The 22,612-nt window shown below is 38.1% G+C and overlaps 1 protein-coding gene across 1 annotated transcript in view; it reads left to right on the top strand.

Moving 5' to 3' along the window:
* The first annotated feature begins 3,069 nt into the window (after positions 1–3,069).
* Positions 3,070–22,612, top strand: part of LOC122079228 (tricalbin-3) — a 31,019-nt gene continuing 11,476 nt past the window's right edge. Inside the window, exons 1-6 of the mRNA XM_042645503.1 lie at positions 3,070–4,786; positions 6,210–6,451; positions 15,951–15,969; positions 19,898–20,103; positions 21,644–21,753; positions 21,888–21,986. Coding sequence (XP_042501437.1) covers positions 3,969–4,786; positions 6,210–6,451; positions 15,951–15,969; positions 19,898–20,103; positions 21,644–21,753; positions 21,888–21,986 — 1,494 coding nt within the window. The 5' untranslated portion in view covers positions 3,070–3,968. The remainder of the gene's footprint in view (positions 4,787–6,209; positions 6,452–15,950; positions 15,970–19,897; positions 20,104–21,643; positions 21,754–21,887; positions 21,987–22,612) is intronic.

Genomic DNA, 22,612 nt, shown 5'->3' with positions numbered 1-22,612 from the left:
TAGCCACATGTCAAATTTTAGAGCTTAATTGAATCATACATCATCTTGTGTATTGACATGTATCTAATTGCACACAACAATACTATAACCACTACTAGACATTCACCTTAATTTGCAGAGCACAGATCCTTGGTATGGTTTCATCTCTCTAAACAAAATTTGGGTCCTATCTGATCTGTAATGTGGCCGATTTTTAGCACTGTTTTGGTAAAGTACTAAAGTGGATTGTATTGGAAATCTTTACCCCTAAATGAGATGCATCTCAAACCAAAATTTTACATGACAGATCCAGAACATCTAGTAGAAAATTGACAATTTTCCATGACAAATCATGGAAGCTGTCATGGAATCATAGAAGCAAAATTGCATGCATTTCTAAATAGGAACTTGTCACTCGTAGCTGATGAAATCGTCCACTGAATATACATGTGATTGCATATTGAGAAGTGAAGAATTGTACTTGCTCCTGAAATTAAGAGTGACGTTATAATCTGTAAATAGTAAAACTGAGTTCTCTGCATCATTAACGTTAAGTGTATGCACCATTATCTCCTGTTTCGCAGAAGACATTTTTAAGTTTCGAACCCATGACAAATATGTTGCAATAGTGTAACTTAACTATTGAGCCCTGGACAATTAGTGTTATCATGAATTTGACGATTAGGCATTAACACACATTGATATAATTTCTTTGATAATACTATCTGTTTTTCAGAATTCCTTGACCCCATCTTTTGAGGAGTTGCATCCTTTGTTGTTCCGTTAATAAGGTGACTTTCTATATATGAATCTAATTGATCACGTATTTATTTTGATTATTGATTGTATTTAAAAATATAATTGTGTAATTAATATTTTTTTTTTACAATATTCCTAATCTTTTGGTTTTAACTTTGGATTTATTATTTTATCTCGTCTTGAATGGTGTAGCTTTAGCCTAGGACTTTCTAATGGTAATTTTTTTATTTCTATTAGGGGGTGGTTTGATTAAAATATTTTCTAACCAATAAATAAATATATGTATTTGTGCAAGCATGTTTATATCTTTCATTTTTGTGATAGATAAGAAAAGTTATATTAGAAAGAAATAAGAAAAAACAAGATAAAATGACCATTCCCCCTATTAGACAGGTCTAAGGAAGGGATAGCAGTTCCTAAAAAACAAGTAGAATAAATCATACATCACAAAGGAAAATTAGAAAGGAACATTTTTAAACTCAGAAAGAAATACTATGGAAGAGTTAGGTAACCCAATCGTGGGAGCAAAGATAGAGCTTCTCAAAACCGGATGGGATAGGTTTCTAAAGACACCATGAGCAAAGTCATCGTCATCATTGATTGACTCTGACTCTTTTTCAAGCAAATCTATATGTGAACCCTCAATATTATCAACTTGATGGGCCACCTCCTTGTGGTTCAACTTTGCCTCTTTCCTGGAAGAGATAACAGTTGTTGTTGCATCTCAATTAAGTTGCATCCCAATTTGAAATTTGAAGGACTGATTCTCCATTATGGAGATCATTTTCTAGATTCATGGTTTCATAAACCCTGAATTCTCCAATATAGGGATTATGGAATGATTTTCATAGAAACAAACATGTTTATCATTAAGCAGAACACCACGTTTATTTGATTTTGTCAACATTCTTTCTTGGTTTTGTATTTTGTAAAAAAAGTTCTAATCCTTTTTCATTTTCTTTTGAATAATTTATTGGTCAATGTGGAAAGGGGAGGAAAGGAGAGAGAGAGAGAGAGAGAGAGAGAGCCAAAATGGAAGAAGAGAAAACGGGGAAGAAAAGGAAACACCAATAGTGTATTTGTTTACGCGGCAATAATACAGAATAAGCTTTGAAAGAGACTTGTTTGCCCCATAGGTTGACATAGGGGGCATGAAAAGGCCACCATGGTTTTCTTGGAGCGCACCTTTTTCTCTTGGTGTAGGGGTTGATTCTTGGATAGAAAACACTTGCCCTAATAGTGTCAAAAGGAAATGAGCATGCAAAACCTTTGTATATATTCTTTTAGGTATTTTATAGTGCCACTCCATAGAGAATACCACAATTAGAGAGACACCTCTACATAATATCAAATTACGCTTGCATCCCCTACAGTCACTTATTGTTAAGTGAGGAGTTGAAATGATGGTTGTACCATTTTCACTAAAATACATGATCAATTCATATTTTACCCAAGTCCCTCATTACCCCTAATCTCAACTCACCTTCACCGTGGAGTTCATGGAGGGTTTCCTGTACACAAGAAGATGCGGCACAGATTTCCGTTGCTGCCGTCATCGCTGCTCTTCACAGAGAGTAAAGGCTTTGGGATGAAGAGCACAGTCTCGATTTGAGGATGGAGGTCTTTTACTTTTATTTTTATTTTTGTTATTATTTTTATTTTTATTTAGGGTTATGGGGTTAAGTGAGGGTATATTAGGTACTTTACTTTTTAGAAAGGTATTTTGAAATTAAAAAAAAAATACCAGCTCATGTCAGCATTTGAGGTATATTCCATACTAGGGAATGACAGGAGGGGGTGTGAGTGTAATTTGGTATTATATAGGAGTATATCTCTAATTGTGGCATTCTTTCGGGGTGGTAGTGTAAATTACCCTATTCTTTTATATTCTTCTCACATATAATAAAATAATGGAATTCACACCACAATTTGGCAAGGTATGAGGGTAAAATAATCCAAAAACCAAATGTTTTGAATAGAGAAAAAAAAATCCATTAAAAATTAGTATGGTCCTGAACAATACCAATTCAATCCAAATCAGTATCGATTGAGAAAGTACCTAAACTTTAAACCTTGGTTCACTCTACGACTCTCTCTTAAAACATAACCTAGTAAATCAGAAAAATCTTAGCTAAATATAATCGGCTACATGGACACTAATCATCCAGTCAACTATATCATTTCTTATTTCTTCTCCCGTGATTGACACTCACATATTCTGATATGGAAAATTAGGGTATTGCAAGTTGCAAAACTCAACCCCGCTAGATTGTCTTCGGAGTTAGGAGTTAGGAGTTAGGAGTTAGGAGTTAGGACTCGAGATTCAGGAATAAGGGCTTTCACTACTTTTTTTTTCTTTCTTTTTTAATCATGTCATTGACCACAGACCACGTACAGAGGAAGAGAATCCCGCGTGCACTTTCCTCCAAAATTTCTTTTATCCACGCAAATGCTGAGGTTTCCGTGGCGAGTGGGTGTGGGACCCTTTCTTTCTCTTCCACTACCACCAAATCTTTTACATCTCTACAAAATGCTACCTCCACATCCGCTCTTTATCTCCTCAGATCATCCTCAAAGCTAAACCTCAAAATCCGAAGAAACCCAGTTCATTTATTAATGATTTCGCTTTCAATTCACTTACTTGATTAACATTCTACTTTTGAAACCATTTCTCTTGACCCGAATCTGTCGTGAACGATTCTCCTTTTCTATTGCAGTTTTAATTGAATTCTGATGTTCCATATCTGGGTTTTCGTTTTCTCATAGAAATTTAGACATTTGTGGAGTTTAATCAGGCCTCTTCTGATGTTCCATATCTGGGTTTTCGTTTTCTGATAGAAATTTAGACATTTGTGGAGTTTAATCAGGCCTCTTCTGATGTTCCATATGTGGGTTTCCGTTTTCTCATAGAGATTTTGAAATTTATGGAGTTTAATCAGGCCTCTTCTAATCCGAAGCTATCCAGGATATGTTCTTGGTGATTTGGGTTTTCTTTAAAGGCTGTAATTTCGTGGATATTTCAATCTGGTAAGGACTTTGTATCATAGGATTAGTAGCATTTTGTTCAGCTGTGGATGATGGTATTGCTTTAGTAAGGAAAACACTATTCTTGCTTAGATTGGTTAGTGTTTGTGTTAGCCAATCTGGCCCTGAATTCATGTTTACCAGTCTATTGTGTGTGAATTGGAAAGCCCGATTTTTGCTTGGGGCTTTCAGTTTCTGTAGTTTAAATGATTTTGCAATCAGCTGTATCGCAAATTTGCTGGGTTTCGCCTTCTGTTTGTCCTTGCAAGATAGACAGGGTTCGAGGTGGAAGTGGAAAGGGAAGGAATTCTAGGTTAAATGGGTGCTCCGGCAAAGGGGTATTTGTCAAAGTTGTTTCTAATGGTGGTTTTGGAAGAAAATGGATGTCTAGAGCATGCTTGCTTCCTGGTGATAGTGGGAACCCAAACTTGAATTTTGAATTTCGCAATTCAGCTAGGAAGGGTGTGAAATCTTTGGTTGCGAAGCAATTATCAGATGAGTTGGAACAAGGGCAACTGGAGCAGGAGCCAATGCAAATGGCATCAAACTTTACTGGTTTCCAAGAAGATCCTTTGGTGGATAAGCTCAGGACTCAGCTAGGCGTAATTCACCCAATTCCTGCACCTCCAATAAATAGGAACGTTGCAGGTCTTTTTGTGTTCTTTTTCTTTGTTGGGGTTGTTTTTGATAAAGTTTGGACTTCGAGGAGGAGAGATAAATCAGGGCGTAATTCTCAGCCTGGTACATGGCCTCAAGTGCCTACAAGCTTTTCATTGTTCCTTGAGAAGGATCTACAAAGGAAAGAGTCTGTCGAATGGGTGAACATGGTTTTGGGAAAACTATGGAAGGTCTACAGAGCAGGAATTGAGAATTGGCTCATTGGATTGCTTCAGCCTGTTATTGACAACCTGAAGAAACCTGACTATGTGGAAAGAGTTGAAATAAAGCAGTTCTCACTAGGGGAGGAACCATTGTCGGTCCGGAATGTTGAGCGTAGAACTTCTCGCCGTGTTAATGATTTGCAGTAAGTTTTCGAAAAAACATCATATTGAATAGAAGTTTCAAATGAAAAAAATTTCCCTTCACTCTTTGTTTTCCATCTTTTGCTTTCCCTTTTTGCTCTATTTCTCTTATTTTTTTTCTCATTTTTTTTCCTATGATGTTGAGAGTCTAAGATGCTTAAATGTTTATCTGCTTGTAACCCTGACACAGCGCAGTCCAGACTGATGGATTTTATAATGTTGAACCACAAGGAAAGGTGGTGGGAACAGGGTAAGGTTGAGTAGGTTCTTAAAAACTAAAAGTGAATAGGGAAAACAAAAGAAATAAACACTGTTATGGGACTATGAACAGTTCCTGTGAACAATTACATCAAAATTTATAATAACAATAAGAAAACTGAAACTTTGCTGACCTGCTCTTTTGGTTCTTCCTATCTTATTGGCTTAGCTCATCCTAAATTAAAAATACAATAAATATCTTCCAAATTGGGGAATATATAATGAGAGTCCAATAGCTGGAATTAACCAATCTACTTAACCAAAATTGACTGCTCTTTTTGTTTCTGCTGGAATTTCTGAGTTTCCTAATAGATTTAACAATTCTGTTCTTGTTTTCAGTTTTCCTAGTGAACAGTAGGAATTCTCAGAAGTATTATTCTGCCATCATATTTTGATCAAACTTTGCAGGCTGTACAGCTGTGCTATCTATTAGAACAACCTATCGACTTAAGTTTCTTGCTGTTCTAATTTCCAGTGATCCTGTTTGAGCTAATCTCCCACTGGGTTTTCCCTGGTTCGTGATTAATCTGTCATTATTTGGTATTGTTAATAGTGTACCATGAGGGAGAGTTTTAGTCAGTTTTAAGTCGTGTGTTAGAGTAGTTTGATGTTGAGTTTATTTTCAGTTATTGTTTTTTGCTTTCAATTGTAATTCGACTCTTAATAGGTTTCCTACTCTTAGTCTTAAAAGGTTTTCTAATATTATGTATACTTTGGAATAGACCACGATAAGAATAATTCTTCTTCCTATCATGGTAGCTTTTCTTCCCTTCTCTCTCTCTTCTTTCTCTTCTCTTCTTCTCCTCCTCCTCTTATGTAGGTACTGGTTACCAGTGTTATTCCTATGAACACTAGAAATAAAACATACCACTACCAATAAAACTCAATCTAAACTGGAGTCAGACTCGGACTCCTAACTATCTGCTATACCAATATTGACTCAGACTGGACTCGTAATCACATTCTACTACTAAAACAAAGCTTGAAACTAAACTGGACTTAGAACTCTACTGTCAGCTCTATGTAGTCTCCTATTGCAACACTAAGACCAAAACTAGACTCCTACGTTTTATACTTTATTTGGCTGCGACTTTGTGAAATGATAGTTAATATTACCAGTCATGTTGCTTATGTCTTGTGCCCTTCCTCCCTTTCTGACATATGTAGGTACCAGATAGGCCTCCGATATACAGGTGGTGCTCGGATGTTGTTAATGCTCTCGCTGAAGTTTGGCGTTGTCCCCATAACTGTGCCAGTTCGTGTTCGGGATTTTGATATTGATGGGGAACTATGGGTCAAACTGCGGCTGATACCATCAGAGCCATGGGTGGGTGCAGTCTCATGGGCATTTGTCTCACTTCCAAAGATAAAGTTTGAGTTATCACCATTTCGTCTCTTCAATCTTATGGGTATGACCTGGTTTTATAAGTATTCAAAAACTTTGGCTGCTTTCCTATTTACTGCTACTTCCTCTTTGGGGAAGGAAACCTATGTGACTAAACTAGTTTTTCCATTTGCGTAATTATAACTTTTATTCATTAAATTTCCAAAAGTCTCAACATTCTAGAATCTGACCTGGAAAGGCTTCTGTAATCTGTATCATATTGATATGTTTTGACCATTGGGTTTGATAGTTGACCTCATGATGATATAAGTAAAAGAAAAATGCTGCATATGCACATGTTCCCTGTCATCTTTGATGAACAAATTCATACTGCATATGCACATGTTCCCTGTCATCTCTGATAAACAAATTCATAATATCCTTAGTTTTTGGTAACACAACAAACTAAGCCTTATCCCAACTTACTGAGGTCGGTTACATGGACCCAAACACAAAATGTAAGAAAAACTGGATTCTAAAACAGAGAGAATGGGGGGGGGGGGGATGAAAAAAGACGAAAAGAGAAATAGATGAGAAATGAACAATGGAACATGACAAATGAAAGATGAAGAATGCAATGAAAAGTAAGAGGTGAAAGATGAAAGTAAGTGGAAAGAGGCACAGCCTAGGAAGTCAGGAGAATCTCAGCTAAATGGGGTCGGCCACATGGATCCTTGCTCTCCAATAGGCTCTCTCTGAGGTCATACTTGGTACGAGTACTAAACCGTGCATGTCATTCCTCACAACTTCTCCTATGGTCATTTTAGGTCTGCCCCTAGCTCTTGTAGCGCCTTTAGTCTGAATCCTATCACTCCTTACTGGGGCATCGCTAGACTTCTGTTGAACATGACCATACCACCTCAAACGGCTTTCTTGGAGCTTGTCATTGATCGATGCAACTCCCAAATCAGTTCTAATACGCTCATTCCTTACTTTATCCTTCTTAGTTTCACTGCACATCCATCTTAACATCCTCATCTCCGTCACACATCTTCTCTATATGACACTTCTTAACTTTCCAACATTCTGCGCCATACATCATACCCAAACACACAATAGTCGTATAGAATTTTCCCTTAAGCTTCAAAGGGATACGTCAGTCACACAACACTCCGGACGCACCTCTCCACTTTATCCATCCGACTTTAATTCTTTGAGAGACATGATCCTTTATAAAATAGTCTTTTTGAGGAATCTCCCTTTCCTCAATCTTCACCGTTTCCTTATTCATCATGGAGTGATTGAAGTTACACATCATATATTCCGTTTTCGATCTACTAATTTTAAATCCTCTTGTTTCTAAGGTTGATCTCCATACTCTGTTGATCCCTGCTTTTGTCTCATCCACTAAAATGATGTCATCGGCAAATAACATACACCAGGGTACCTCATCTAGAATGCTCTTAGTTAACTCATCCTTGGTAAGAGCAAACAAGTAAGGGCTTAAGGCCTCCTTGATGTAACCCAATCATAATTGGGAATTCCTTGCCTTAACCTCCCACAAATCTCACACTAGTCACCATGCCCTTATACATGTCCTTAATTATATCCACATGTGTACTCAGCACCCCCTCTCTAGACCATGTGGAGATCCTTCTTGTGTGCTCTATAACTTTCCATGAGCCTCCTATATTGCTTAACATACACATATTAAATTTAGATTTCTTGCAAATTTTGAAACTACTAAACAATAATCCATTTAGCTTTCAAGGCTGATTAATGTGTTCATTAGTAAGGGGTCGCAAAATTCATCTTTTCTTCCCCCCCCCCCCCCAATTCCAAATAAAAAACATTATCATGCATTCATTTGAACCAAATGGTTAAACTTGCTTGGGATGATTCAATGAGGGTCATTTGATTCCTCCGACTTTTAAGCATTGGCAATCTTGCCATTTAGTAATCCTCGATATATATATATATATATATAAGGGAGAGTTTTCTATCTGGGAACATGGCTCCTACACCAGCATGGGGACCAATGAGAACCCATGAAAGCATCAATAGGGTTAGGATTTTTATTTTCATAGGGGCGGACCAGTCATTTCGCAAGGCCTGTGTCTCGGTGTAGGAGCCATGCTCTCGGAGAGGCTCCTTTTTCCCTATATATATCAAGTATGAATGTCACTAAAAAGCGTACTGATGTAGATAAGTCACTTAATGGGCTTATTTTATTGCAAATTAGCCTTGGGTTGGGTTATGTATGTGTTGGGCCTTTCATCCTATGAGTTTTCTTTGTGATGGACCACTTTAATGGGCCTAAAATATGGATAGAAAGTAGGAAAATGAGATTTAATTCATTAGCTTAGAGTCCTGTTTTGAGTCTATTTCCTTTGTTATTTCAGTTTTTTAGTTAGTTTAAGTTTCCCTATTAGCAAATGACTAGTTAGTTACATATTCCATGTTGGAGTTCTAGTCTAGTCCTCATTGAAGCCCAACTCATATAATGTAATGTCTAAACCTACGTGGAGTTTAACTCCTAGTTATGGTATGATTGCTATTTTTCCCTCTATATATAGAAGAGCCTATGTACTCTTATTTCTCAGATTTGAATAAAAGATAATTGCAGTCAATTGCTTAGAACAGCCGGGATACTGTGGGTGAAGCCCTGGCCGAGATAGCCCTTCTCCCCCACTTTCTCCTTTGTCTTCCTTCTTAATTTCTGTTCACTGGTTCTGCAAATAACATCACAGAGAAGTTCAAACTGATACAACCTGCTAGAACCAGAATCGACGAGCGAGGAAGGCCACTTATTGAAGACCAATCGATCCCCTCCATCTCTCAACTCCAAGATCTGTTCCAGCAGCCCTTTTTAAGGGTCTGTTCTAGTCCATCTGAGGATCACTTGATCCTGGTTTGAAGCTCCCCCAAGAAGGCCTGCTGCGGTTCTTGAAGATCTCCCTATTTCTCTCCCTCCAAACCCTAAATCAAGAAGTCTCATAACTTCATTACCAGCGGACAGAACCTGGTCATATTTGGAGGTTTTGCTTCCCTCATCAAGGCCTACATTTGACCAGAAGTAGAGCTCCATCTGAGTTCTGAAAAGCCAGCTGTAGGTACTCCCCTCTTCCCAATCGCAAGGTTTTTCTCTCTCCTATCGGCTTGGGCTTGGGTTGGGTTTTGTTGATACATTAGTCTAAAGTCTTTGGGGGTTAGTTGCTGGTTATTTCCCTATTGTTCTCCTGGGTTTACTTCTGTTTATTGTTAAGTTGTTTAGTGAATCTTGTTTGTCTTGTTTGGGGTTTGTAATCTGCGGGGGTAGTTTACTTGTAACCTACTTTTGCATTACCTCTAGTGCACGAGGCTCCCGCCAATGTGGGGTCTGGGGAGGGTCATAATGTACGCAGCCTTAACCCTGCTTTTCAGAAAGGCTGTTTTTAGGGATATAAACTGATCGAATTCGAATCGAATAGGGTACTATCCGAATTCGAATTTGTTTATTAATCCTCTCTTCGAATTCGATTCGTTTATCCGACTGGATATGTAGAATGGTATGAAATCCGATTTCAATTTTTTTAAACAGATTACAGATATTATTCGGTCCGGTTCGTATAGCAAAAGCTTACTCATTAAGAGACCTCAGATCTAGGGCAAGAACCAGGGGTCAATCTCCACCATCCAAATTAAGCTATCGTCACTTTGAGTGGTCATATGTAGGGTTTCAGAAACCAAATGGGAAGGGCGACGGTTATAGGGGAGGAGATATCCCCGATGAAGGGGAAGGCGATTTCTAGTCCAAAAATCTCCAACTTTGAGACGATCAGCAAGTCATTGAGAGCAGTTTATCTTCTTGCATGTTGCTTGAAAACCGTTACCTGCAAAAGGGCAAAAAGATTTAGTTTTGAAGATCCAGATACACATTCTGGTTACCATACCCACTGTTATAGCAAGCTCCATCAGCGTGATCTGCATTTTTTCCTCTACTGTGCTTGTGACCACCTTTTCTTCTATCAATACACTTACTTACTACCCACCCACATCAACTAAGGTACTAGAAAGCATAATGGGAAGAGGGGGAAAGGAAATTTACTCTTTGGGTTGGCATTGCTCTTATCTTTTGTACATGCAAATCCAAATGATCTTTGCTGCCAAAAATACAAACACAAAATATATCAAGTGAGTAGGCATCCAATATCAGAAGAAAAAAATAAGAATCAATAACACCAATCCATCTGATCCGATCTATGCATTTACGAGACAATGTTTCCTTACATTAGACCTTTGATTCAGTAATCTCACCGTCAAAAAACCTTTGCGGTCTTTGATCACCCATGCTTAGCCACTGACAAAAAATCAGAAGATTTGGAACTCACCATATGCAGCGGTCATTGTTGAAGAAAGGAAGAAAGCAAGAGCAAAGAAACTGAAAAAACAAAAGGTACTGGGGCAATTTAAAACCCTTGTCAGAATAAAGATTGTAATTCCAATGAAGTGATGGGAAACTTAAATCTTGAAAGGGAATTTAAAATAGAAAATGTGAATGAAGAAGTTAAAGGTGGTATGGTGAAAAAGGTCTCACATTGGTAATCACGATGCATAACTTATTGGAGAGTTAAACGGATCGGATATTGGGATTTCCATAGTCGCATTCGTTTAGTTTTCGGACGGATACAGATAATTTTCGGATAGTGATTTTTCGAATACGGATACCTCTAAATGAACACGAAAAGCAAATCAAACTCAGATTTTCGACTATCCGTTTATATCCCGAGCTGTTTCTTGACTCGAATCAATGACCAATAGGTCACAATGGAGCAATCTTACATCACTATTTATAGTGAATCCGTTTTTCTTCGTTAGTGGCTATTTTTATTATTTGAAGCTTGAGTTGATTTTGATGATTCATTGTAATGAGTTTTTTTACTTCATATTTGAGTTTTGGTCAGCCTGAGTTTTTTTTTTTTTTTTTTGATAGGTCCTACTTTAATCCAATTCTATGAGGGGAGGGAAGATATGAACCAAGAGGCTTGAATCCAAGACCTCCTGGTAGGATTGTCTTTAACGCTCCATTCTACCAAGTGCGCTAGTCAATTGTTCACAAATCATTCTTTCTCTACTAGTGGGATCATAGTTGTCATGGCGTCGCCTAGGCGGCGATTCGGCGTCCTGGCGGAAAAAGAAGTTCATGGCAATGCTACGATTTACGTGGCTCACAAATGGTGGTTGCCATTGGGTGATAGGTGTCACCATGGCGCCGCCATGGACGCCAGGTCACTCCTGATTCACTAGGCGGTCGATTTTTTGTAAAATTCAAAGTGATTTTGATATGGCTATGTTGATTTTTGATTATTTGATGTTGCTTAATGTTGGTTTTATATGTTATAAGGTATATATTGTAGGCTTGTAGCATGCTAAATAACTTTAGAAAATAGGGAAAATAAAAAATAGCATACTAAATAACTTTAGAAAATAAGGAAAATAAAATATAAAACATGGGCAATTTGACCGCCATGGCAACGACATAACGGGCGATTCATCGCCAAATCGATTAGCCACCCCTCCACCACCTTGGATCGATTTGACGCCATGACAACTATGAGTGGGATCTAATCCCAACACCTCATAGATAAAATATCAAGTGCCAACCACTAGGCCAACTTGCCATTGGTTGGTCAATTTGAGTTTGATCTTTAGTGAACACATATCTGGGGTTGTAAGCTACAACAATGGACATGGTTGATATTAATGGATTTTTTTTTTGGCTCATAGGTAAAAATTCTTGGACCCTTGGTTATCTTCTGTTCTTGTCACTTTTATTTTTCTTCTTTCCTATTCTCAACCCTTGGTAATCCTTTGTTCTCGTCAATTTTAATCTTCTTTTTTTTATATTTTCAAGTGATAATTGAATTATCTTCTATTGAATTGAATTTGGTTTCTTTTCTTTTTTCTAGTGTCTCCAAATTCCTAGTTCAAGTTCCCCTAATTTTTGTTCCCAAGCCCTTTTTTTGTTTCATGGCCTTATTTTGGACCTCTCTAAGGTATTGATTGTATATCACCTAATTGATTTTGTTAGAAGTTTATCGAGAGAAAGGAGGAGTCTAGCGCAAGTCACAAACTCCTCTTTGGGTTTTCCTAGTCCTATTCGGACTATGGGTTTGGGTTTTCTTAGTCCTACTAGGATTGGATACAGTTAGAAGTTAGCAATTATTATTAGTTTCCTATTTTGTTCTTTCATATTCTTAGTAGGACTTGTAATATCTATTTTTTCTATTCCTAGTAGGGCTTGTAATAGTTGGTCTATTTGATGAATGAAGGAGGGCAGCCTCAATATAATCGATCGAGACTTCCTTGCTCCTCTCTCTCTCTCTCTTTTCTTCTCTTCCCTTTATATGGTATCAGAGCTAACAAGTTGCTGGTTTGAGAGTCGTTCAAAGGTATCATGCTACTGGTGAAGCTCTAGTTCTTAGAAAATAAGAATTAGTTTCAATAAAGGTTTGACGCAAATCATAATTGATTTTGTTCATGTCTTGTACTTCTGAATTTGTCCTGAATCGATTGTAGCTGGAGAACTGATTTGCCACTGTCAAGGGGAGATCGGAAATTATTTGTCTTGTGTGGTGCTCTTAGTTATGGGATTCTTTGTGATGGTGGTTGATGGAAATTATTTGTCATTGCGAACTACTACATGTGAGGGGAAGATTCAAATTATTATCCGCTTGATTTGATTTATTGTCTGCTCAAAATTATTTCATTTGAAGATGTATATGCTCGTGTTTGTCCAACTATTTTATCTTCTGAAGATAGTATACTCAATGACTTGATGTTGTTTAGTGTATTCAACAACTTGATGTTGTTTGGTCCCCAGCGACTTGATGCTGCGTGCTGCTTATTTATCTGTGGAATTTTATGTGAGATGTCTGTTTGGTAGATCTCTGTTTGAAGCTCGTGAGTGCTTTTGTTGTAGCTATTGGGAGCTACAGTTTCTGTTGGAGTGCCTTCTTTGGGAAGATCTTTTGATGTAGATGTTGGATGCTACACTTCTCTTTTGAGATTATGTGGGAATGCGTTCTTTGGGAAGTTTGGGAAAGGCTTTCGTTGCTGTTGGAGTGCCTTCTTTGGGAAGGGCTTTCGTTGGTATTGGAGTGCCTTTTTTTGGAAGGAATTTCATTGTTTTTGGTTTTGCTGATGGCTTTATGATGGTTGATTGAAATTATCTCTGTGCTCGTTGAAGTTCTGTTGGTCCAAGCTGAAGCTTTCTATTGCTATGAGTATACTCCAACTTAAGGGGGAGTGTTAGAAGTCTATCGAGAGAAAAGAGGAGTTTAGCACAAGTCGTAAACTCCTCCCTTGGGTTTTCTTAGTCCTATTAGGATTGTGGGTTTATCTAGTCTTATTAGGACTGAATACAGTTAGAAGTTAGCAATTGGTATTAGTTTCCTATTTTGTGCTTTCCTATTCCTAGTAGGACTTGTAATAGCAATCTTTCCTATTCCTAGTAGAACTTGTAATAGTTGTTTTACTTAATGAATGAAGGAGGGCAGCCCCAATATAATCGATTGAGACTCCCTTGCTCTGCTCACTCTCTTTTCTTCTCTTCTCTTTACAGATTTCAACCCTGTGACACTGATTACCTCATATTTTATTTGGGCCTGCTACTTGTAGAGTTGCATTTTCCTACCTGGACTACATCTTCCCCTTTAAGTAACTTATACTATTTTTATTACAAATGTGCTTATCTATTTCATTCTCTTTTCATATAGCACTTTTCATTACCGTTTCACTTAAAAGCTTTAACTGTTAGGGAACGGCAGTGTAAATGTATACATCAACACTCCCTTGAACAAGCAGGCCAAGATCCCATGGTCCTTGCACGTGGAGCTCACATGTCATTTCTTTGAATATACTGAGGGAGAAGAAGTGTCGCCCCTGACCCAATTTTTGCACTTTCCAGGAGTCGATCACTCGAAGACTCGACCTCCCTGCTTTGACACTACGTTCGCAACCATTTTATCTAAAAGCTTTAACTGTTAGGGAAAGGCAGTGTTAATGTATACATCAACATGATCTCCCTCTTAACCATTTGTTTGTGTTTGGTATTCACTTAAAATATGGGGTGGGGATAGGGAATTACATACTTCATTCTGCGATTTCATTGGATTTGGACTTAAAGGGAGAGAGTTCTCTCTATTCTTTTCTGGATCAGGCTACCGCTAGTCTTACTCTTCCTGTTGTGAGGAAGAAGGTGGCCTCTTCTTTTTGACATTAAAGATCCTGATTTCTGTTATTTACATAAAATCCCTCCCCAAGTTTCATCTTCTTTATTTATTTCCCTCCCTTATTGTTGGTTTCCAGAAGTCGAATCTACTTGAAAAATTTTGTCCAGTTAAGTCCCCTCTCTGTTTCTCTTCACTTCTTGATCCTGAGCTTACCATAAATTTATAAAATTGCCACTGTTTCTTTATATTTGAACTTATTCATTCTTGTGGGCCCATAGGGGTTTTAAAACCCAGGGTGCATCAAGCTGGTGGTGATTCCAGGGTAGTGATTCAGGTGGGGATTCCTGAATTACTTATCTTCTCTTCTTCTCTGATCGGTTCTCATGTCAGATCATACTTTCCATATCCTGTGCAGTCTATTTTCTAGCTGTTTTACTTTATCAGTTGCTATTGTGTTGGTTGTTTCCCTGCACATTCTTCTAATTTCTGTTCTGATTATTTCTGAATTCTGGTTTGTTTCTGGTTTCAAAATTGTGTCCTTCCATTTACTTCTGAAGAGTCCTTTTGAGTCTACTTTCCAAATTTCTGAATTTCTGATGGTTGTTTAGGTCTCTGTTACTGTTATTCTTGACTGTTCAAATACTCAATTAGATCTGTTCCGAACATCTAAATTTCTGACATTGATATACTGTTCTGGAATTCTGTTTCAAGAGTTCTATCCTTAGTAGGATTCTTCCATATTTCAGAATATGATCAGATGTACAGAGTTGTTCTTCAGTCCATAGTTAGCCTTGGCCAGACTTCTGACCAAATCTGACTCACTATATGTTATATCTGTTTTCTCTTGAATCTGGGTTTCATTCCCTTATATGCGATCTGTTTACCTGGGTTTTCTAAACCCTAATCTTTAGGTGGTTAGATCCCTGTTACCCAGCTTTCTGGAAACCTCAGACAAAAGAACATCTGCTTTATGTTTTCTGTATTCATCTGTCGTCAATCAGTTTGGTCAATTCACCAATCTTCATTATTGTTTTCCACTCCTTTCCTTCTCCTCCACGGAGGCGTAGCTTAAACTTTTATTTTAAGGAAAAAGATTAAACACACAGGCTGAATCTTTCTGGTTATAAGAAAATCCATATTCTTTGTGCTTTTATGAATTCTGTCTTTTGAATTTTGATATGATTTATTTCTTTTTTTTGCCAATTTGCTGCCTTTAGTATGACGTTTTACTTGACATGTTATTGTCTAGATTGAATAATTGGAATATTTCATCTTCCATTTAAAACAGTTAGAATTTTTTGTTTTCATCTAAAGCTGAATTTACTGAAATGTGCTGTTTTCTTTTCTCTGTGCATGATGGTCATCCTTCAGCAATTCCTGTTCTTTCAATGTAAGTGCACTTCTCATTCTGGATTTTTACTGTTGGAATATGTTGCCTGCTACCTTTAACCTACATAAACTCTTGTCTATTTTGGCTCCTAGATAAGGCTTTTGTACCTTACTCATATCTAAGGAAGGCATCATGGTTGTAGAAATGATTTGTTTTGGACAAGGATTAAAATAACCATATGCCTGGGCTTATCAGCACATAAAATTAGGGCGCATAGTTGTCACGGCGTCTAGGCGAACCAACATGGTCGAGGGGCTAAACCTTAAACCCAGCAAGGTGCCAGTCTAGAGAAAGCCGGTTGGACGCCGTGACAACTATGCCACAAACAATGGTGTATCTAGACAAACCGAATTTTAATAACTAAATATGACATGGAACAATATTTTTCTTTCCTCCCTCTAAATTTCTGCTTTTGGTGTAACATCCTATCATTGGCCTTCTAAAAAAATTTGTGAAGGGATTGAATATTTTGGCCCTGCAGAACCCAAGATAAATCGAGAGTTTGTTGACTAATAGATGACTTACCACTTATACTTTAAGAACCGTTGGTTCACGCATGCATCATCATGGGAAAGTGCTCAATTGTGAGAACAAATCAAATTATAGTTTACCATCCATCACATGGGATTCACTCTGATATTTGTTGCTCAAAATCTTGGGATCAGTGATTTAAAATGCGTTGGTTTTAAATTCCTTGTGTTAATTTTATGGCTACCTATGATGCCATATATTCTTTTTTTTTTTTGCCTATAACTTTGGTGTAGGGCTGTAAGTATCGGCGTGTATTTTTCCATGTTGGCTGAGATTTGTCAGTATTGGCAGGTATCGATATGATACTTACCGATCCAATACTTAGGGTCTGTTTGATAACGTTTCTTCTATTCATGTGCTCAGAAACAACTTTTTCCGTTTCTGTGCTGAGAACAGTTTTTGGAATGTTCAAAAGCGTTTGGTAAACCTGTTCCTGAAACAGAGAAGAAAAAGAGTTGCAGCAAGCGGAGAATTGAAGAAGAGGAGTTGCAGGAATTTGGAGAAACCAGACGGGCGTGAAGAGGAGCTGCTGCAAATGGTGCTTGATCAACTGTCAAGTATAAATTTGTAAATTACATTATAACTCTGAAACCCTTGGTAACCCTTTAAAATCCTACGCACGAATCTATCTCTGAAATTTCCGAACTTAGAAACTGAACTAGAAGTCGCAAGCAAAGCAGTTATTCTCTCTCTCTCTCTCTCTCTCTCTCTCTCTATATATATATATATATATATCTGGTGGCGACTCGCGATGGTGGGTGGTTTGGGTTTCAAAGACGGCTTCGGGAGTCGAGATTGGGCAAAAAAGAGGGCTGGTGGCAGTGGTGGTGTGCAAGGTTGGTTTCGGGGGAGTATTTGCAGTGGGGCGTGGTGGCTGGATGTTTGTAGATAGGGTTTCTAGGGGTTCGAGTGCAGGTGGATGTTTGTAGATGGGATGCTGGGCGAGGGGGTATGGCGGGTGTGTGGCTGGAGCTTGCTGATGGAGGTGCTTTCTCAAAAAATCGAGAGTTTTTTATCAGGCACAAGTCATATTTCGAACCCCTTTTGTTTAAAAAACAGAAAACAAGGTAAGTGTTTCCCCTCCTCTCTATTTTCTATTCTCCTCCTCCTACCAACGATTTCTCACTTCTGGGGTTTATTTGAATGGGAACCAAAAGGCTCCATTGACAACCTGCAATCAATTTCTCCTAAGAAGCAGAAACGAGGAGGTTCCCTTCTATCCCCTTTGATGGTTCATCATAGCATTAGAATCTGCAGCCACACTGCGAAGATTCCAGGAAGTTTTCAATGGGATAAGAAGCAGAAGCGGTACCCACTGAAAATTCAAGTTCCTCGCCTCTCCAAACCACCTCGACGATGTTGACCCAAAATAGGAGCACTTTAACATTGAAAATGGAAGGATACATTTTTTGTCCCTTTTATTTTTTATTTTTTATTAAGATGGGAATGGATAGGATGGATTAGCAGTTAGGAGAGGATGAGGTGTGTGAAGCGTTTAGGTTGGCTGCGTCTGTTTTGTCTTGCTGTCGTAGTTTGGCTTTTCAAACTTTGGGAGTTAGATAGATCTCTCACCTTTCTTCTTCATTTGTAGTGTAACCGATCCTTGTATTCATTTACCAATTTCTTCCACCTTTCAGAGACGTTTCTTCATCTTTGTACACTAGGTTAGGTTTTTAATTAGGGTTAGGGTTGGAGAAAGTATTTTTGCTCCTTTATTATGTTCTTTTTCAGCTTTTGATTGTTGATGTTTGGTCAATTTTAGACTTAAAGAATCATGGAATCCGATTTCTCTCCTGATGGCCATGCCAGCTCTGATTTTGGTTTTGTGTTTAGTGACAGCAATTTCTCTGTTCGAGTTTAGTGTGCCATTGTCGGCCACTGATGTTGCAGGGAACGACGTTAAATAGAGGAATTAGACATATAAACGGTATCAAAGTATCAAACACAAGGATCTTGGTTCCAATAGTGAACCCATCTGTGATTAACATGGAACTGAAGCGAAGATGAATTAAGGAATTGGGTTTGTTTCAATCAGGAGAAATACCAAGGTTTTTTATGAATGTGTTGATTTCCTCTTATGGAATGCCCTTCCTTGGGGTACCTCCATTTGTCTGTGTCTTGCGGCTGCTATCAAGCAAATGGAGCTCTGAAAGGGAATTTAATGGTAAAGAGCGTGGCTCTCTTGTGATATAGAGGAAACCAGGGACATCGGTGAAGTCTTCATGAGCTCCGTATTCTTCAGTTTATCCGATATATCTCCTCATAGTCAAGTTTGTCATTGTAGATCTCATCACTAAATCTACGATTTAGTTTGACGGTGGAGGAGAGGGAGGTATTCTAGTTTGCCTATGAGTTGCAGGTCTTCAACGGTTGACGATGGAGTTTACAAGGAAGGATGTTCCAATGGTAAAGGGTTTGGATGGGTTATATGTAGGGATATATTGGGGTTAAAATGTCATTTCTATTTTAAAGATGTTTAAGTTAACACAGTTCCTCTAAAAGGGGACGGTTGTAGCATATCAAACACTTGTGGGTGTAGTGAGTATCGGGCATAACACAGGGGAGGTCTGTGTAATTTGCCCAAATAGAAACCATGACTGATATGAAACCAAAAGCAATCGAAGGGCAGCCTTGGAAACTTGTTTTTCTCTTTGATCTAAGTTGGGGGAAGTCATCTAACATAAAAAGACCCTAATCTTCACGATTTTAACAAGTTTTGGGAATTTATAGTGCTCAAACCATGGATCAAGACAAATTTGGGCAAAAAGGAGGTAAAGTTGCAAATCTCTATTTTTCTCTCAAACCTTTTTTTTTTTTTTTTGGGTTTTGCATCACTAGATTAGGTGAAAATGACTCAAATCCTTGCATCAAGCTGATATATATATATATATATATATATTTGTGGAAGAAAGAACGCTACCCCTTCCAGCTTGTACACGCACCTTGACACAGCGGGTACAAAAAGACTGCACTGCCCTGTGCTAGAGATGCTCCCAACCCACCCTCCCAATGGCTGCACCCATTGACGTGTACCTGTTGCCAGGATGTAGCGTTCTCTTTCCCTATATTTATATATTGCATAATAAAGTGTTTTATGCTTCAAAACTGTATTTTATATTTATCCTAACAAGATTCATGCATTTCTTGATCATTTCTATGCGTATCTTATTTCTCTTTGATGTGATGCGTCTCTTAAAATCACCCTTCTTATACGATACCCAATAGCCATACTTAAATCCTTGGTGCGGTGTGTTGTAGCAATGTGTTTTTGCAGTGTACGGGAAAAAATATTTTATGGTGATTATGGATGCTTTTTATATGATTATTTGATGGCTTTCTATGCCTGGTTCTTGTTTATCCATTTCCTAACTTTGAAGGTTTACATGCACCTCCCTAGGTTCTTGACTAAACTTTTGACAGAGGATCTGCCTCGGCTCTTTGTACGTCCGAAGAAGATTGTCCTTGATATCCAGAAGGGGAAAGCAGTTGGTCCTATTCCAAATTATTTCAGAACTGGAGAAATTCAGGAAGGAAACAAAGATTTTGTTGGAGAACTATCAGTGACTCTTGTAGATGCTCAAAAGCTTGCCTATGTTTTCTTCGGTATCCTTTTTATTCACATATTAAATTTCTAATGGGAATTCTTCTTCTTATTTTTGTGGTAGCGTTTAGATTTAGTGATACAGTAACATTAACCTGGTTGAACCGACATGATCCAATTAGGAAGCCCAGGCCTAGATTTGGCCGTTGGTTCTTATAGGATAGCTTGGGAATTTTATTATATATTTGGTTATTTTGTAATTTGAAATTTGATTTGAAGTGGGGGTCTTAAGAGGCTAGCGATAGGTACTGGATTGAAATCCTGTTTCAATGCTTTATTGCTATTGCTTTGCTGGCAATAGAGGTGGTGGAGTCTTGAATTGAGTTTTATTTTTTCAGTTTCACAAGTGTAATAGGGAATCTATTGGCAGCTATAAATATTTAAACATCCTCCCATTGATCAGATTAAGTTGAAGTATTGAAATTTTAGTTTCTTTTTCTCAAGAATTATGGCTGTTGAGCTGCTGACCGCCTGAACCTGCATGTCCTGTTCAACCAGATCTGGTTAATTGCTTCTCTTCCCCCTTCTTTCTCTGATCTCTTCATACCTACGGTGAGACCTTCCAACTTTTTCTCCTTTGTTTTCCTTATCTTCTCGTTGTTCTTCCTTCTACTAGGAGTACTGCTGGGCTGAGCAGAAAGGCCTTCAGACTCACTATACCAACTCGATGTGGCCTGGGATTCTGGGTGTGAGTCACTCCTTCTTAGGGGACCCCAACCCTAGACTTATCTTCTAAGGAAAAATTCCTTCTATGAAATATAAGTGAGAAATCACAACTAACCCTGCAACTTCCACCGGGGTCCACTTGCCGATATTTTTTTTTCCTAACAGCTAATCTGGGCGAATGTGGGATGCATTCAAGAGGTTTCGGGGTTCGGAATCTCGTCCTACAATTTCAAATTGACTGGGTTTACTCTGGGTGAGATCTCTCACCTGTAATCAGACTTGGTTTAGCGCTGTTTACTGTTCTGCCATGAAGGGTAGAAGAGCAATTTTTCTATTTACACATAAGGTCATGTTCTTCAGTTATTTACTTAAAAGGGCCTCCTTCCCAATTTCTGTTTTAATTTAGCCCCATCCTGATTTAAAATTCCAGAAAACCCCCTGTCCAAATCTAATTACCTTTTTATTCCAGATTCTGTTTAGCCTTTCAAAAAAGTCCATTATTGTCCTGAAATCATAGTTCTGTCCCAATTTTTTAAATCCTTCCAAACAGACCCCGGTTTGAGTGTGGTCCCCACCTCTATATAGATTCCATTCTAGACCCAGATCCCACCATTTTAGCCATTGGCTATTTAGGACATGGTCCCTATGGACTTATTGGCTTAATAAGGGAGTGACATTCTTATGAGTTTGTCCAGGGCTTGAGGAAAGCTCCTTATCCTGGATGTTATTGTGCATAGAATGGGTAGTTGAATTTTCAGTCATCCAGTTTTATTTGATCCCATTTGAGAAGTCCAATATTGCATACAAATTGTTAAGTATGCCTACCAGAAAAAAAACCACTAAGAGTTATTTATTTATTTTTAAATATCTTGTCAGGAAAGACAGATCCTTATGTTGTTCTAAGCTTGGGGGATCAATTAATCCGTAGTAAAAAGAACAGTCAGACCACTGTCATTGGGCCACCTGGAGAGCCAATTTGGAATCAGGTGAAGTGTACTGTTTCTGCATCATATTTTTTGTGTTTCATGCTTTTTTCCCTTCAACTGTTCAACAAGCAGAACTTTTTTCATCTAAGGTTGTAAACTGTGATGAGTTATGTCTAAATTTCGCATGGTGACAGGATTTTCATATGCTTGTCGCAAATCCGAGAAAACAGAAATTGTACATTCAAGTGAAGGATTCCCTTGGGTTCACAGATTTGACCATAGGTACAGGGGAGGTAAACATTGTCAATCTTAAGAACATTTGTCCATGAAATTTTGAATCTACCAAAAAAGAAGTCCATGAAATCTTGAGATTTGAAACATGTGTGGCCTGCTTTTTCTATATTTTCTTGGGTTTATTCTTTGGTTCAATTTTAATTCTTGCACTTGTTTGATCCCTGATTATTCATACAAGGAAAAAAAAAAAAATTTGCTTTACCGCCCTGATGTTAATGTGCAAAATGTTTAGATATGAAGTAGCCATTTGTTTCCTCTTGGTAGATTGTATTCGTTTATGGTGCATTTGGCATGAAATCCAGTCACAATCCTATCCAGAACTTCAATGAGAACCCAATTGGATCTGTTTGGTATCCAATCTAGGACCCCAACCCTTGATTTGGGATTGCAAAATGGGAGGATTGAGATTTTTGGTTTTGGGATTGCAAAATTGGTTAGTTAAGGATTGGGACTTTTGGTTCAATTCAAAATTCCATTTTTGTTTTGAAGATTTGGATCCTTCCAAAATGTGCTGAAATACCCTGGAGAGTGGTGCAAACAACAACCATCCCCAGAAGAGATGATATGCTGGCATTTTAGCATATTTTTCTTTCCCCTCTCTCTCTCTCATATCCTGCCCAGAACT

The sequence above is a fragment of the Macadamia integrifolia genome, chromosome 5, assembly GCF_013358625.1.
Source record: "Macadamia integrifolia cultivar HAES 741 chromosome 5, SCU_Mint_v3, whole genome shotgun sequence".
Classification (NCBI taxonomy): Eukaryota; Viridiplantae; Streptophyta; class Magnoliopsida; order Proteales; family Proteaceae; genus Macadamia; species Macadamia integrifolia.
This window is presented reverse-complemented; position numbering and strand designations above follow the sequence as displayed.